Raw genomic sequence first — 15,543 nt, forward strand, 5'->3', positions numbered from 1 at the left:
GAGAGAGAGAGAGAGAGAGAGAGAGAGAGAGAGAGAGAGAGAGAGAGAGAGAGGAGAAAGGGACAGCAGGGAGGAAGGGATGGACAGCAGGGAGGAAGGGATGGAGGGAGGGACAGCGTGGATGGAGGGAGGGAGACACTGAGTGAGAAAGGACTAAAGAGGTCGAACAGAGGTCACAGGAAAATAATAACGACATTGCATAGATGACAATTGTGATAAAACCGCGGAAAAACCGAGGAAATCAGAGAAGGTAAAAGGCCCATAAATCAGCGCCAGCATCAATCCAGCAGCCTTTTATTGCAACCACTGTCTTTCTATCCGCCCCGCCCATCTCTCTCTCTCTCTCCGTGTCACACACATGCACAGGCACACAGGCACACACACACACACACACACACACACACGTCCAGTTCAGTGAAAGCAGTACATTCTCATCAAGATGCTTTTACACATCAAACAGTCTCAATTCCTGGAGGAGAGAGGCTAACTTGATTGTGGTTTGATTTTGAGGTGCAGGAGAGCATGTATAAACAAGAGGCGTCACTAGCCTCCTGGTAGCCAGCGCCACAGGAGGAGGGCTGCTGTTTCAAGTGCTGGGGCCCCGGCTGAATCTGGGCTTCAGTCTGTCCAGTCAACAGTCAGCTCCAGGTGGCTCTCCTCTCACCACCCAACAGAACTTTCACAGTGAAGTAACACATCAAACATGTGCTTTTCTTATTACAATCTGGACACACACACACATACACACACACACACACACACACACACTTTACTCGAAGAATGAACTACATTTTTTTGGCAGAACGCCAGGTACACAGGCATGTGAAAAAGACAGGCATTAACAAATACTTTATGACTTCCTGTCTTTGTTCTCTCCTTCGGTCTGGAAGCCATGATGCATATTTGAGGAGCTGAACAGCATGGAACGGAGAAGCACAAATGCCCACGGTGATGTGTGATATCCTGGGGCCAGCTGACAGGCTTGTGTGTGTGTGTGTGTGTTGTACAGGATTAAGGGTGTGTTTGCATGTGTGTCTCCCCCTACTTCCTATGACTAAAAGCAGGCCAGGTCGAGCTGCATACTCCTTTTCCCTCGTGCATTCCATAGTCCCCCTCTCCCTCGCTCCACCATATCATCCTCCCCGTCCCCAACAACAAGCACACGCTGCACCTTCTGTCACGTCTGTGTGACCGTGCCCTCCCGTCACGCCGTTCCTGTGGGATGCTCAGACTTACTGAGTGGTCAGTGGGGAGTTGGGGAGTATGCGCTTTAGGAGGTGGAGGAGTCAGCGATTTTTGGCGGAAGAAAGCTTTTGTTAACCTCAACAACCCCAAATACACCTCCGAGGCCGAATACACTCTCCAAGTCCGACACGCAACCCTGCTGAACAGACAAGGCTGACGGGCGGGCAGGTGAAGATGCCCCCTGGCCTGACTGGCTGCATGTTAAGGCCCACATCGTTTGTCTCTCTCTTGAGATTACAAAGCCTGGGGGAGTGGTTTTCCCCCCACAGTGCAGGTATTTTATTGTTAAGTTTGTCACAGTAGGAAAGAATTTCACCGGAAATGATGACGAAAGGTCTTGAATCTTTACAGCTGCAATGCGTAGTTGTTTGTCAAAACTAAAAATGTTCTAGACCTAGCATTGTGACATGATTCAGTGACAATAGTGTTGCCAAATGTGTCTGTACCATTGATTTTGTCTTCAGTAAACGTGTTTGAAAATGCATACATTTTACATACAAAAGTGATGTATTTAACACACTTAAACAATATGCCCAGAATGTACTATGCACTATGGGGAAATTCTCATAATGAACACAGAATGAAATGATTGCTGTTAACTCAATTAGAAACCTTTTAAAAATGTTCTTTTAAGCAACAATCTAAAACCCACAAATAGTCAACAAGGGAGCGCTAAAAGGAGGCTTAATAGCCATCAGCACTTGCTGCCTTAAGAGGTCTGGGGACTGATATTCACTCCAACAGCACTCTGACCAGCTCTCTACAACAGCACTCTGACCAGCTCTCTACATATCCACTCTGACCAGCTCTCTACAACTACACTCTCACCAGATCTCTCCTCTCTGACCAGATCTCTCAATATCCACTCTGACCAGATCTCTCCATATACACTCTGACCAGATCTCGCCACTCTGACCAGATCTCTCCATATACACTCTGACCAGATCTCTCCATATACACTCTGACCAGATCTCGCCACTCTGACCAGATCTCTCCATATACACTCTGACCAGATCTCTCCATATACACTCTGACCAGATCTCTCCATATACACTCTGACCAGATCTCGCCACTCTGACCAGATCTCTCCATATACACTCGGACCAGACCTCTCCACTCGGACCAGACCTCTCCACTCGGACCAGACCTCTCCACTCGGACCAGACCTCTCCACTCGGACCAGATCTCTCCACTCTGACCAGATCTCTCCACACAGGTGTGCTCACACAGGGTTGAGCCTCAGGAGAATCCTCCCGCCTAGCGCCTACACATCCCATGGGAATGCCCTACTACACCGCCCGGTGTGCTCCATCAGAGCCAGACTCCTGCGAGATCAAAATTCAGTGCATCCCAACCCTTCGCTGACTGCCATATGTGCCTCTACCTACCCAAGAATCAATTGGAGCTCCCCGCACAACCAACCACCCCCCCCCCCCCCCAACCCCCCCCCCCCCCCCCCTGCTTGGCCGTCTTCAGACAGACGGGTGTGATGATTACTCTTTGTCTCGGGCAGAGGGCCAGACAGCCAGGCGGGCTCCGGGAGCGGTCCGCTTGGCCCATCTCTCTGCAGTACCGGCCAACACGGGCCTCCCCGGAACGGAACATTAATTACGCCGTCTGGCCCAGATGCCCGCTTGCCGGGTCCAGCAGTGGCTGCTGCTGACTGGATGCTTACAGGCTGATGGGTGGCCGCATCTCTGAGGACATGATTTCATTCCCCCCCCCGCCGAAGGCCACTGCCTGCATGCATCATTACTATCCCTCTGTGCTTGTTAATGACAGAGATAAATACAAATTAAAATGTGCTTTGTGTTTGTGTTGGCGTGAGCGTCAAAGAGACAAATACTGAGGAAGAGCCAAAAGGCAAGCAAGATCCATCAAAGTGATTCGATTAAGTGCAATTGGGTTCTCCCCTGCTATAAAGCAAACAAGTATGGACGCTACACCTTTAAAACATAAATAGATGAAGTTCCGCTGAAATATTAAATGCATAACTGAAGATGAAATCCTAATTTGCTTGTTTAGTCCACCGTAAAGAACTACCCAGTCAAAAGCCTGCAGGTAATCACACTCTGAGTCCAGAGTCCAGCAGAACTTCTTTGTGGGTCTTCTTCAGGGAACATGCTGTATAGGAATGACTAACTTGCTGTTTTGAACAATCAGCTGATACTGCTATGCAGTACTGCTGCCAACTAAAGACCTACTGATGTGCATCTCAGCAGGTGAAACACAGCACTCTCTGTGTGTGTGTGTGTGTGTGTGCTGACCACACTGCTGAAGAGACCATCGACAGAGCAGTCCCTCTGCACTACATCAAAGCTTTTAAAAGCTTTCATTTAATTTCTAGAACGAGAAACAGAGTTTCAAGATGTGTGTGTGTGTGTGGTCAACTGCACAGTACAGAGATTTGTGCGCATTTACATTCATGCAGAGAGCAGGTAATACTGATGCGTGTTGATCGGGGTGGGAGAGTGTGTATGGATGTGTGAGTATGAGTATGTAGTACCAGTATGTACACAAGAGCAGGTGAGTACACTGTAAAATAGTCCCAGTGTGCGATCATGTTCACTGGAGACTGCACAAACTGGACTGGCTTCCAGGAAGCACAACCGACTCTGTTCCCAACATCTCTGCATCCAGCCCATGCTGCCAAAGACGGTTACTAGCCACCATGAGTGGGGATGCCATTACACCTAAGTGCAATGACTAAACCCCGATTCCAAGAGCAGACGGAACAAGAAGAGGAGACCGTAAGCTCCTCTACGACACGTTCAATACTTCTCAATGAATATTTTTTTTCCTTTGGTGATTTCTATTGGCAGGTTTGTCGATGTCTACTTACAACCAGCTCAGTATCTCTGACAGTCTCTCTTTTGAATGCTCCCTTTCAGTATCGGTTACAGACGTCTCTCCCCTTTCACCGTTTAATATATGTATTGTCTCGGGCTGTCATATCTGAGCCTTATCAATTCTGTATGCGGTGATGAGCTCTATTGTCAGGCTTTCTTTTGTGGTGGCCATGCTGTGCTTTCTCCCGCTGTGCTTCTCTCTCTCATGTGGGTCTGACACTCGCTCACTCTCAGCCTGTTGCTGTATCAGCTTGGTGCATCTCCTCCTTTCACACATCCAGGGCTGAATCGTGTGTGTGTGTGTGTGTGTGTGTTGCCCTTTGATTGTCGAGCAGCAGAAACCCACATGCTGATATCTGGGTACAGAGGTTGGGATGTGTGTGTGTGTGATTGTGTGTGTGTTTGTTTGAGTGTGTGAATGTATGCGTGTGCTCTCCTGAGGTGTGTAAGTGTGTGTGTGTGTGTTGTGAGGTTGCATCCCTCCCTCCCTCAGAGCACAGAGAGGGCTGAGTCACTCTGACCTTCAGCAAAAAGCCTGTAGGTACTGTCGGCCACAATGTCAGTTTAAAAACAATCCATGAACGATAAAGCATCGCCATTTCTGAAGTCAATGCAGAGTAAGTGAGAAAGCAACTGAAGCCATTCCTTTTCTACGTGGGCTCTCTTGGCAGTGAGCATCAGCTTGGCCGTTGGGAGCACGTATTCGTCCGTGTGGGTGTCACAATAAAGTCCTGGCAACTTTATGGTAATGAGCTAGATTGGCGGCAACCAATTCAGAATTAGATGCGTGTCAGTTAAGAGAACAAAGCCTATGTGAACGTTAATTCCCACAAAAGATTTGTTCTGATTAGCGTCTGCAATAACAAGGATGAGAGATCTAGTGAGTGTTTGTCCGTTTTATTGATTTTCAGGATCACACATACAGACCTAGGGAACAAGTCCTAAACAACTACTAAGTGTCCGAAATTGTTGTGGTTACTGCTGAATACATGATTAGGTTAGCTAAGTACACATGCTAGACTTTGGGAGGTCGACAAGTTTTGCGTTGTCATTATTCCTCATTCCAAATTTAAGCAGGCACAATTTCATGTTTTTATTACTTCCTGAGAAAACATATCAGAAGATCATTTAAGTTTATTTGTATCATAAAAGACTCAGGGAACTGGTAGCAGGACAGCCGGGGCTGTCGCCCGTTTTTTCCGCTCCTGGTGTTGTGACGACCCTGCCTCTTTTGAGTGCTTGGCTGGCTGCTTCCCTGTGACTACAAAAGCACCTTCCACAGGTGCCAAGGGTGGCTTGAGACAAAGATCCAGAAAGAGAGAGAGAATGGGGAAACCTTGCTCCCAACGCTCTGTTCGAAGCCATGCTCACCTTTTGCGTAGTTGCTAATAAATTAAAACTGTTTGGCTTTTAAACTGTTTTGGCTTTTATTTGTCATGTCTGTGAGCCTGAAGTCACAGTGTGAATGCAGAGTTAGCGTAAGGCTTCAATCACAGCACATTTCTGTGCGTCTTCATTCCCACAGGAAACAGCTTGTTACAGAATAGTGAGCGTGAACCTCCACGAGCCGAGAGACGATCAGCACTGCCTATTACATACTAAATATACTATACTATATGGATAGATATATAGACTACACTAGTATAGTATATAACAGTAAATCATTCACGGATGAGAAACACTGTTAAGGTCTCATAGTCCTCCCTCTCCCTTGCCCTTCTCAAAGACGAAGACTGTAATCTTGTGGTTCACATTCCCACTTGAGCTATTCCAGAAGATTGACGTTAATGTTACTATGTCGCCAGGGGATAGATTAACGTCTACTATTGCCAATACTATTAGTTTGCATCAAATAAACGGCTTTCAATGTGGGTGGGAACTGGCCAGGGTGTGTGTGTGTGTGTGCGTGTGTGCTAGTCTACATTATATGCCTATGTGGCATTATATGAGCATCAGTGCATAGTGTGATATAATATCTAATTGTAAAGGCATGTCTGTGTGGTAACTGCATGGAGGTGGCCGTTATGCTACTTGTGTGTACATGTGTATGAGTGGGGAGGCGTTTTTGTAGTGTTCGTGTAAAGGTGAGCTCTCCAGACCATCGTGTGCTTGGTCGTGATGGCAGGGTCACTTTAAGGAATAGGCAGATTGAAGCTCACATCCACTTGTGTCTTGGTTATGTGTGCGTGGGTAGTCTCTGTGTGTTTGCTTTGCATGAGGCCGTGCAGCTGTGTGTGTGTGTGTGTGTGTGTGTGTGTGTGTGTGTGTGTGTGTGTGTGTGTGTGTGCTTTAACATTTCCGTGTGAAGAAGAATGGGGACCGATCCATCCTTATCCAAACAGTCAGAACGGAGGAGACGCTTTTTTTTGTCTCGGAGGAGGAAGGCATTTTCCCCCCCTTGGTTTAGGTTGGAGTTGACCGGAGCGCGGTGGCCAAGTGCATCCCCCTCGAGCTGAGTGGGAGCGATCGCCTACGTGTGCAAACATGCGCACCGAGAGATACAGCTGCTTACAAATAATCGTGGCTGCTCTTCAGCCTTAATCATTCAACACCAACAGAAATGCTCCATCCCTTACAAATCCAACCACCACGCCATCTGGACAGGGTAACACAAGCAGACTGTGCAGCGGGATCCTTAGCGTGCGCGTGTGTGTGTGAGTGTGTGTGTGTGTGTGTGTGTGTGTGTGTTAGTGGGTGAGCTTGGACATGACGTGTAAGGGGGGCGTGTTAATCTTTAGGACCTACACAAGCAGGGCTACATCTGCTACACCCTATGCTGTCTTAAGTGCGGAGGATTATTCTACTCTCCATCCCAGATCATTACGTGGTGTTAGTGAGTCATCTCTAAAACTACCATTAAATTCACACTGAGGGGGGTGTTATGCCATCAATAAATAATGGTGGCCTTCTAAGTCTCCATAATTGAACGCACAGACAGCACGGCATTTCCTGTGCTTACACACCCGAAGAAGGTCTGCCCTGGGATGCTTATCTAAAGGAAGAGGGTTAAACACAATTGAAAAAATGAGCAGTGGCAGAGGCATATCGGATTCTGAGAGATTGAGTGAGCTTCCTGCTCGGCTTGGCTGATGGGGGCTTCGGGGGGAGGCTGTGATGTAGTCGGTGTCCTGACAGTCACAAGCAATGTGAAGAATGACAAGGTCAGAATCCTATACCAGGAATGCAGACACGTTTATGGATCATTAGTATTGGTTAAAGAAGTAGATGTAGACATACTAACACATGAAAGGAGTTGCATGTGATGTTTGTATGTCACTCTTTTGGAGATAGAAGGTGGGGGTAAATAAAACCTCATTCTCAAGAAGGCTAAAATGAATCACAGAGTCAATAGCCCATTTTGAGAAGCCATTAATCTGAGGCATAAAATCTATTCCTGTGCCCTGGAGTAATCATTTGCGATTGAAAAAAACAGGAGCGAAGATTGGACAACGATCCGGCGGGCTAATCAATTCTCCACGAGGAGTTTCGCTCACAGCTCAGAACACTTGCCTTTTCTCATGCGAGGGGACAAAACATTCTTCAAGGAGAGGGAGTTTTGAACAAACTACAAAAAGTACAGAAGCAGCTGACGACAAAACCCTTTGGCAAAGACTGCAGAATAAATAGAACACCAGGGCAAAGCCAGAGCAAATTCAGCAAGCTGCCGTGATTTCTGGAACGCCACGCCACAATCGGACTTCTCCACGTCTGTCTCTCACCATCGACAACCAAACACGTGTTTCTACAAAAAGGCTAAGCTTTAGCATCATGGTCTCTGAGCACAGATGGGGCTGATACCTAACCCTAACCCTAACACAGTGGCAAAGGTCATTAACTGGTCGGTCAGCAGTCATTCATGAGGAAGGTCAAGGGTACACGACTTACTGAGGTTACTTCTCAATGTTACGCCAAAAGGGCATATCTCACTATTCCTTGTGCCAAATGATGAGGTGCTCCAGACAAATAGTCAGTGGTCTGTATTGCATCATGTCTAATAGCAGCCATCAGAAACACCAATAGCCTCAAATCTGTCTCATTGAAAGTCTGTTTGATCTGCATTAGGTCAGTCTACTGGGTCACAAGTGAACAATAACAAATAGCACCCTAGACTATCCAAACTGGAATCTACAAACAAAAGAATGGGGGGGGGGGGGAAAAAGATCATTTTGCATAAGTCCTTCACTTCCAACACATCAAACAGAAGTTTCTTCAGAGAAAGAAAGAACAAAAAAAGAGAAAGACAGATCTCAGAGAGGAGAGAGAGAGGGAGAGAGAGAGAGAGAGAGAGAGAGAGAGAGAGGGAGAGAGAGAGAGAGGGAGAAAGACAGATCACAGTGATGGGCGGGGAACCGAAGATGAAAAACGGGAAACTCGGCACGCCTTGGCACTGGGGAATTCTTTCCCTAGCATCCATCTCAACAGGAGTGGTGTGTAGGCCCCGCCCCAACCCGTACCGCTCACTCCAAACTGTCTAAAAGTGAATTAATTAAGCAGGAGGGAGAGCAGCGAAACGGACCAATGAAAATGAAGGATGCCAGAGAACAGCTTACGTGTTTATTTGTGTGTGTGTGGATTAAATTAAAGAATGTTTGAGACGCACATGGACACAAAGGCAGTGGCAGGCAATTCACAATACACTGATCAATATTATGGGCGACAACTTTCACACCTAGCAAATCAATAGTGTGAAAGAATGTGTGTGTGTGTGTGTGTGTGTGTGTGTGTGTGTGTCACAGAATCACACATCTTGTGTGATCGCACTGCACACTAGAAAATAAGTGATTTGGCAGTGTGGTGTGTGTGTACACTATGTGTGGTGTGAGACATTGGTACACACATTGGTTCTCCAATATATGCAAGAATGCTTGACACAAGCAAGAGAGTAAGGTAGTAGAGAGAATGAACTGTGGTGTGTGTGCGTGTGCGTTTGCGTGTGTTAATGCTGTGCTTAATGTGGTAGGGAACTAATCCTGTTTGAAGTTGAGCAGACATACAGCCGCGGAAAAAATTAAGAGACCACTTCAAAATTATCAGTTTCTCTGGTTTTACTATTTATTGGTATGTGTTAAAGTAAAATGTACATTTTAGTTTTATTCTATAACCTACTAGCAACATTCCTACCAAATTTCAAATAAAAATATTGTCATTTAGATCATTTATTTGCAGAAAAATGACAATTGGTCAAAATAGCAAAAAAGATGCAGTGTCTTCAGATCTCGAATAATGCAAAGAAAACAAGCTCATATTCATTTTTAAACTACACAATACTAATGCTTTAACTTAGGAAGAGTTCAGAAATCAATATTTGGTGGAATAACCTTGATTTAAAATCACAACTTTCATGTGTCTTGGCATGCTCTCCACCAGTCTTTCACATTGCCGTTGGGTGACTTTATGCTACTCCTGGCGCAAGAATTCAAGCAGCTCGGCTTCTTTTCATGGCTTGTGACCATCCATCTTCCTCTTGATCACATTTCAGAGTTTTTTTTATGGGATTCAGGTCTCGAAATTGGGCTGGCCATGACAGGGTCCTGATCTGGTGATACTCCATCCACACCTTTACTGGCCTGGCTGTGTGGCATGGAGCATTGCCCTGCTGGAAATACCACTTCTCAGAGTTGGGGAACATTGTCAGAGCAAAAGGAAGCAAGTTTTTCTTCCGGGACAACGTTGTACTTTGCCTGGCTGAGGTTTGTAAAAGACCATAAGGATTGAACCAAAGCGGACTGGAGGGTCTCTTAGTTCGTCTTCTCTGATGAGTCCAATTTTCAGCTTTGCCCAACACATGGTCGTCTGATGGTTAGACGGAGACCTGGAGAGGCCTACAAGCCACAGAGTCTTGCACCTACTGTGAAATTGGACTCATCAGAGAAGACGAACTAGGAGACCCTCCAGTCGGCTTTGGTTCAATCCTTATGGTCTTTTACAAACCTCAGCCAGGCAAAGTACAACGTTGTCCCGGAAGAAAAACTTGCTTCCTTTTGCTCTGACAATGTTCCCCAACTCTGAGAAGTGTTTTTTCCAGCAGGGCAATGCTCCATGCCACACAGCCAGGCCAGTAAAGGTGTGGATGGAGTATCACCAGATCAGGACCCTGTCATGGCCAGCCCAATTTCGAGACCTGAATCCCATAAAAAAAACTCTGAAATGTGATCAAGAGGAAGATGGATGGTCACAAGCCATGAAAAGAAGCCGAGCTGCTTGAATTCTTGCGCCAGGAGTAGCATAAAGTCACCCAACGGCAATGTGAAAGACTGGTGGAGAGCATGCCAAGACACATGAAAGTTGTGATTTTAAATCAAGGTTATTCCACCAAATATTGATTTCTGAACTCTTCCTAAGTTAAAGCATTAGTATTGTGTAGTTTAAAAATGAATATGAGCTTGTTTTCTTTGCATTATTCGAGATCTGAAGACACTGCATCTTTTTTGCTATTTTGACCAATTGTCATTTTTCTGCAAATAAATGATCTAAATGACAATATTTTTATTTGAAATTTGGTAGGAATGTTGCCAGTAGGTTATAGAATAAAACTAAAATGTACATTTTACTTTAACACATACCAATAAATAGTAAAACCAGAGAAACTGATAATTTTGAAGTGGTCTCTTAATTTTTTCCGCGGCTGTATATGTCTTATATAATATATACACACTTGGTAAACTCCAGGATAAGTGGGACGTGGTGATCATTGTCATACCGCCATACATTGTCTGTGTGTGTGTAATATACACAGTGTAATGGTGTGTTGTATAATACACATACACACCTTGTGCGAGCATGCTGAACTCCAGGAACAAGGCGATGTGGTAGAGCTCCATGGCCTCTTCGGCACGGGTCATGCCTCCCCCTCTCCCGGCCACGAGGGCCTGCACCTCCCCCAGGCTGCCCGCCGACGGGCTCCCCCGGAGCACCAGCGACAGCTCCACGCGGTCCGTGTACATGCAATGCAGGATGACCCGCGCATACTTCTTGGGGATGATGGACTCGTCCAGGACGATGCACGTGGGGAGAGGTGGCGTGTGTGGGTCTGTGTGTGGCTCATCCCCGGCCGGTCCGGCGCCGGCCCGCGTGCGTCGCTGCAGAAGGCTCCGGAAGAACGGCGAGCGCGCGGAGAGGACGGCCTTGTGCGCGCGGAGCTCCTCGTCTCCCATCAGCGCCGCTGCTGCTGCGGCCGCCGCCGCCGCCACAGACGGCCCGGGCCCCATGGGGCTCTGCACCCCGCCCGCTCCGCCGGGCCCTCCTCCCGTGGGGCTGGCCTCCAGCTCGGCGTCGGAGGCGAAGCAGAGCAGGGAGTCGTGGTGACTCATGCGCTCCCACAGCACGCGCATGTCCGCCTCCAGGGAGTTGGGCGTGCCGAACTCCTCGCCCAGGCGCAGCAGCAGCTCCCCGCTGCGCAGGCGCGTCTCCTCCCCGCCCAGCTCGCCCGTGTACAGGTAGTAGAGTAGCGTGGAGAACACGCCCGGGTCCATGCCCATGCCCACGCCTGCCGCCCCCGCCGCAGCGCCAACGTCCAAGATCATCTGCGCCCCCACGCCAGGGCTAACACCGCCTCCTCCTCCTCCGACCGCTAGTACGCCACTTGACGCCAGTAGTGACCCAAGGAACGGGCACCGGGCGGCCAGCAGGGCGCGGTGGGCGGGGAAGCGGGCGTCCTGAAAGAGCAGCTCCACGTCGGTGCACAGCTGCAGCCGGTAGAGCTCGGCCAGGTCCCGCTGGAGGGTGCGGGCGTGGGGCCGCGCCAGGCCCGCCGCCAGGCTCAGCTCCTTGAGGGCGGCCGTGCCCTCGTACTCCTCCACCAGCGCGTGGGCGTCTCGCACGTCCCAGCTGGCCAGGAGCTCGCGGAGCTGCCGCGCGTGGTCGGCCGAGCGGCTGGACTTGCGTCGCTTGATGAAGCGGCGCTTGAGGGTGGCGAGGCCCGAGCTCTTCTTCTTGCGGTCCTGAGGGCGCTCGCCCGCCCCTCCCCCGCCACCGCCATCCAGGCTGTAGAGCTTCCCTTCACATCCATAACCCTGAGGCGAGTATGACGTACCTGTGGTTGGAAGACGCAGAGAGCGAGATGGGAGAGAAGGAGAGAAGGAGGGATGAATAGAGATGTACAGACAGGGAAGACAGAGGGCAAGAGCAGAAGTGAGAGTGTGAAATGTGATAAAATGGACAGAGAGAGACAGAGTAGAGGGGAACATGAATAAAACAAGAGGAAAGTGATGGATGGATAACAGGGTGAGGGAGAGAAAAAAAAACAGGAAAAGAGAATTAAAAACAGAGAAATGCGGACACAGAGAAACAGAGTACAGTATATGAGATTGATTTTGAATCAGAAACACATAGTATTTTGACAAGAGAGAAAAGTGCCTCAGCTCCTACCATCCAAATAATTATGTCCTGTAAATGTTAATGCAAAACATCTCGAACCTATGGTGAAAAGACAGACCACATTAAGTCAAAATCCGATATGCCCGCACTGAGCAGTCTAAAACAAAGGAGCTCATTTGAAGGAATGCCCATTTATGTGAGCAAACCTATGAATACAAATGTAGCATTATCTAGGCATTTCCAGGTCCAATTCAAAGCTCATTTCCATTCTTTTCAATTCAAAAGTTTAAAACAGTTGTCACGCTAGAGTTCAATTCCAGCTCTTCATCAGAAACACAAATGCAGATGAAATATTCGAAACTGCTCTGGACTAAAAAAAAAAACCCGTCACTTAAGGACTGCATTTTAACTACGAGTCGACGCTTTGATATTTCCTCCCATTAGGAGTAAAGAATGTTTTGACAGTGTCGGCAGACTTGAGGAGGCAACACCATCTCTGAGAAGATCAAAGGCACCCTGAGAAGGACGTCACTCTGAGAACGCCTTCACTCTCTCGCTCTCCCTTTTAAACACTACAATTCACATTACACATTCAGAGGAAGACTCTGATTATTCCTAGTGTTGCTTTGAAACAGGGCAAGACAAAACAAATAAATAAAAATGACATAATACAAGTATCTTGCTCCATTAACGAATAGCGACGACGAAAGTCATTTAGTTGCTTTCCACATTCTCTTTATCGGGAATTTTTGCCTGGAGAGGAATACTATGACGGACATCTGAAGCACAAGGCACTTATGTCTCCCTAGGGTTTGTGTCCAATATTCTAGTTTTCTTGTGGTAAGCTTCACAACGTTTGGACTCCCATTTGATGATAATCATTTCAGTCTGCCTGTCTCTCTTTCCGTTAGTCTAATGATATATGCATCGCGATTAAAATCTATTTACTGCTTAAAATGCATTTAGTCATTTTCTTGTATTACTGCTCTTCTGTGTTGTACAGTTTGTGGCCAGGGCAGTTTAATATCAATGCGAAAATACTGCACTGAGACTTCTTGTGAATATTTATGAGACTTTGGGGTTCAAAAACAGATATTTGTGAAATATTAAATGTTAAATCTGGCCTACTCTACAAGGAAACAGCTGTGGGAGGACAGCTGGCAGCACTGATGAATTTTTAGATACGTTATTCAATAAATAAATTAACGAACACAAGGTTAGTGTTCTCACATCAAATACAAGGACATTCAAGCGTAATCCCTTGCACATTTACTCTTTTTTTCAAACTTTGCCGTTCACAACCTACTTAACTTACAATTTAATAAGCCATTCGAAAAACCTTACTTAATTTAGTAAACCATGCCTCAAAACCCTGTTAAAGGCCTCTTTGTAACTTGATACAGTTGATACTTAACAAGAAAGGGGAAACAATGGCACAAACCCTCCCATGAATTTTGCTGTCCCCAGTTAGAGCAGTATTATCCAGGGCGGTAACATAAATTCAACTGCCTTCCATGGGGACTCAGAAGATCTGGATATTGTTCAAATTAAAACCGAGCGCACCAGCACTTTCAAGGTGTAGGGGGAAACCTGAACGACCTCATTGCAGAGAGCAGACGAATATACTGTGTCGTTGTTAACACTCCCTCCCCCTGCCCCTGCCGCACGGAGGGAAAGCGCAGTCTCTGGTGTGTCATGACGTGTCAAGGTGGAACAGCACTAAACTGCCTGCTGAGATGAAAGCAGCACACGGCGGATAATGGGAATGGCTTTCCAAAAGAAACAGAGGGCAACGTTGCAAAAAGAAAAGCATTTCTCTTGCTTGTAGCAGTTAAACAAAGGAGCGAATGAACAGCACAGAGCCGTTGATTGAAAAACAAAGCAAGGGATCACAGAGAGGTGAATAGAGACGGTGCTCACAGCTATTCAGCTCTCCTTCATTCGTAGTGACCTATATAAAGGACTCTATCTTCAGGGGGAAGCCTAGGGGCTTATTTCCCCACAAGCAGGCAGAGGTCATGCCCTCTTCTGTCTCTGTTAAGTTGGATGTAGACAATTTGAAAAGTTCCCATTTGAAAAGTTGAAGTGCCTCAATGCACCAACACTGCAGTGCCTAATGTGGCTTGTTCTGCCTTGTTTAGGGTTGACTGGACAATTAATGAAACCATTGCACCTGAATAAAATAGGTCGGTATCATGTTATGCAACAGTGACAGGCTTTAAGCAAAATACAGGGCACTTTACCTGTTCACTATACTAGCAGTCCTAGCTTGGGGTTGTGATGAGTAAATATTTATACGATGAGTATATTTATAATAATTTTATTAGGTTACTGACTAAAGACTTTCATACATGGAAGCTATTTTTCTCAAAAAGTAGGTGAATAAAAATTCAAAACTTAGTCATATGCCATGTCAAAAATAAAATGATTTATGTGCTGGAGAAAATTTGACATGCCAATAAATTGCGCAAAATCAATCATATTCACTTTCTAATGACCTTCAGGTTAAATTGTATGTGGTCAGTTGTCTGCAACAAGGTGAAAAAGAGCAGAACTCATTTACCAATGAAGGTCTGCTGCGTCTGGGAGTTGCCCCCAAAGCGGGGGGAGCAGGAGTGTGGGTAGCTAGAGGCATTCACCCCCATCCTCCCCCTCTGCCTCAGCCTCTGGCTCCTCTTGCTCAGGCACACTGCTGGGGCCAGCCCTGCAGCAGCATTCTGCCCCGGTCACAGCGGCTGGGGGTCGCACTCAGAGCTCCACAGACTGGGGTGCAGATCTCAGGATGAAGAGGAGGCTGTGGACATTCCCTGAAGGATAGAGCAGAAAGGATACTGTAAGCATGGGGGACTCGAAACAACAGCTCAAAAATACTTGGATAAGATCTTGCAAATAAATGTTGAGGAAAATGAATGCATTGAATCGTTAATCAGATAACCAAATCAGGTTAGCCATGATTTATTTCACTTATTGAATTGTTTTGATCTCCTCACCGTCGTAATGTTTTGTGCACATTACTATTTTAATAACTAACTAGAGATGCATTTCTGATGTTTTTCAAGTGTGATTGCCCACCAGAAGCTTGGCTTGTGCTTGGTTATACTGCCATATACCAGCTGACTTATCAGCTGTTGTA

At 46.8% G+C, this 15,543-nt stretch overlaps 1 protein-coding gene across 2 annotated transcripts in view; it reads right to left on the bottom strand.

Annotated features, from left to right (window-relative positions):
- The window catches only part of btbd7 (BTB (POZ) domain containing 7), a 61,793-nt gene that overhangs the window by 23,404 nt on the left and 22,846 nt on the right, over positions 1–15,543 (bottom strand). The window contains exons 2-4 of one of the 2 annotated variants that reach the window (XM_080860586.1): positions 14,974–15,217; positions 12,462–12,509; positions 10,864–12,126 (exon numbers count right to left, since the gene is read on the bottom strand). In XM_080860586.1, the coding sequence (XP_080716712.1) occupies positions 10,864–12,126; positions 12,462–12,509; positions 14,974–15,055 (1,393 nt within the window). In that variant the 5' untranslated portion in view covers positions 15,056–15,217. The remainder of the gene's footprint in view (positions 1–10,863; positions 12,127–12,461; positions 12,510–14,973; positions 15,218–15,543) is intronic. The other variant, XM_080860587.1, reaches the window with a different exon arrangement.

The sequence above is a fragment of the Sprattus sprattus genome (genome assembly GCF_963457725.1).
Source record: "Sprattus sprattus genome assembly, chromosome: 2".
Taxonomy (NCBI): Eukaryota; Metazoa; Chordata; class Actinopteri; order Clupeiformes; family Clupeidae; genus Sprattus; species Sprattus sprattus.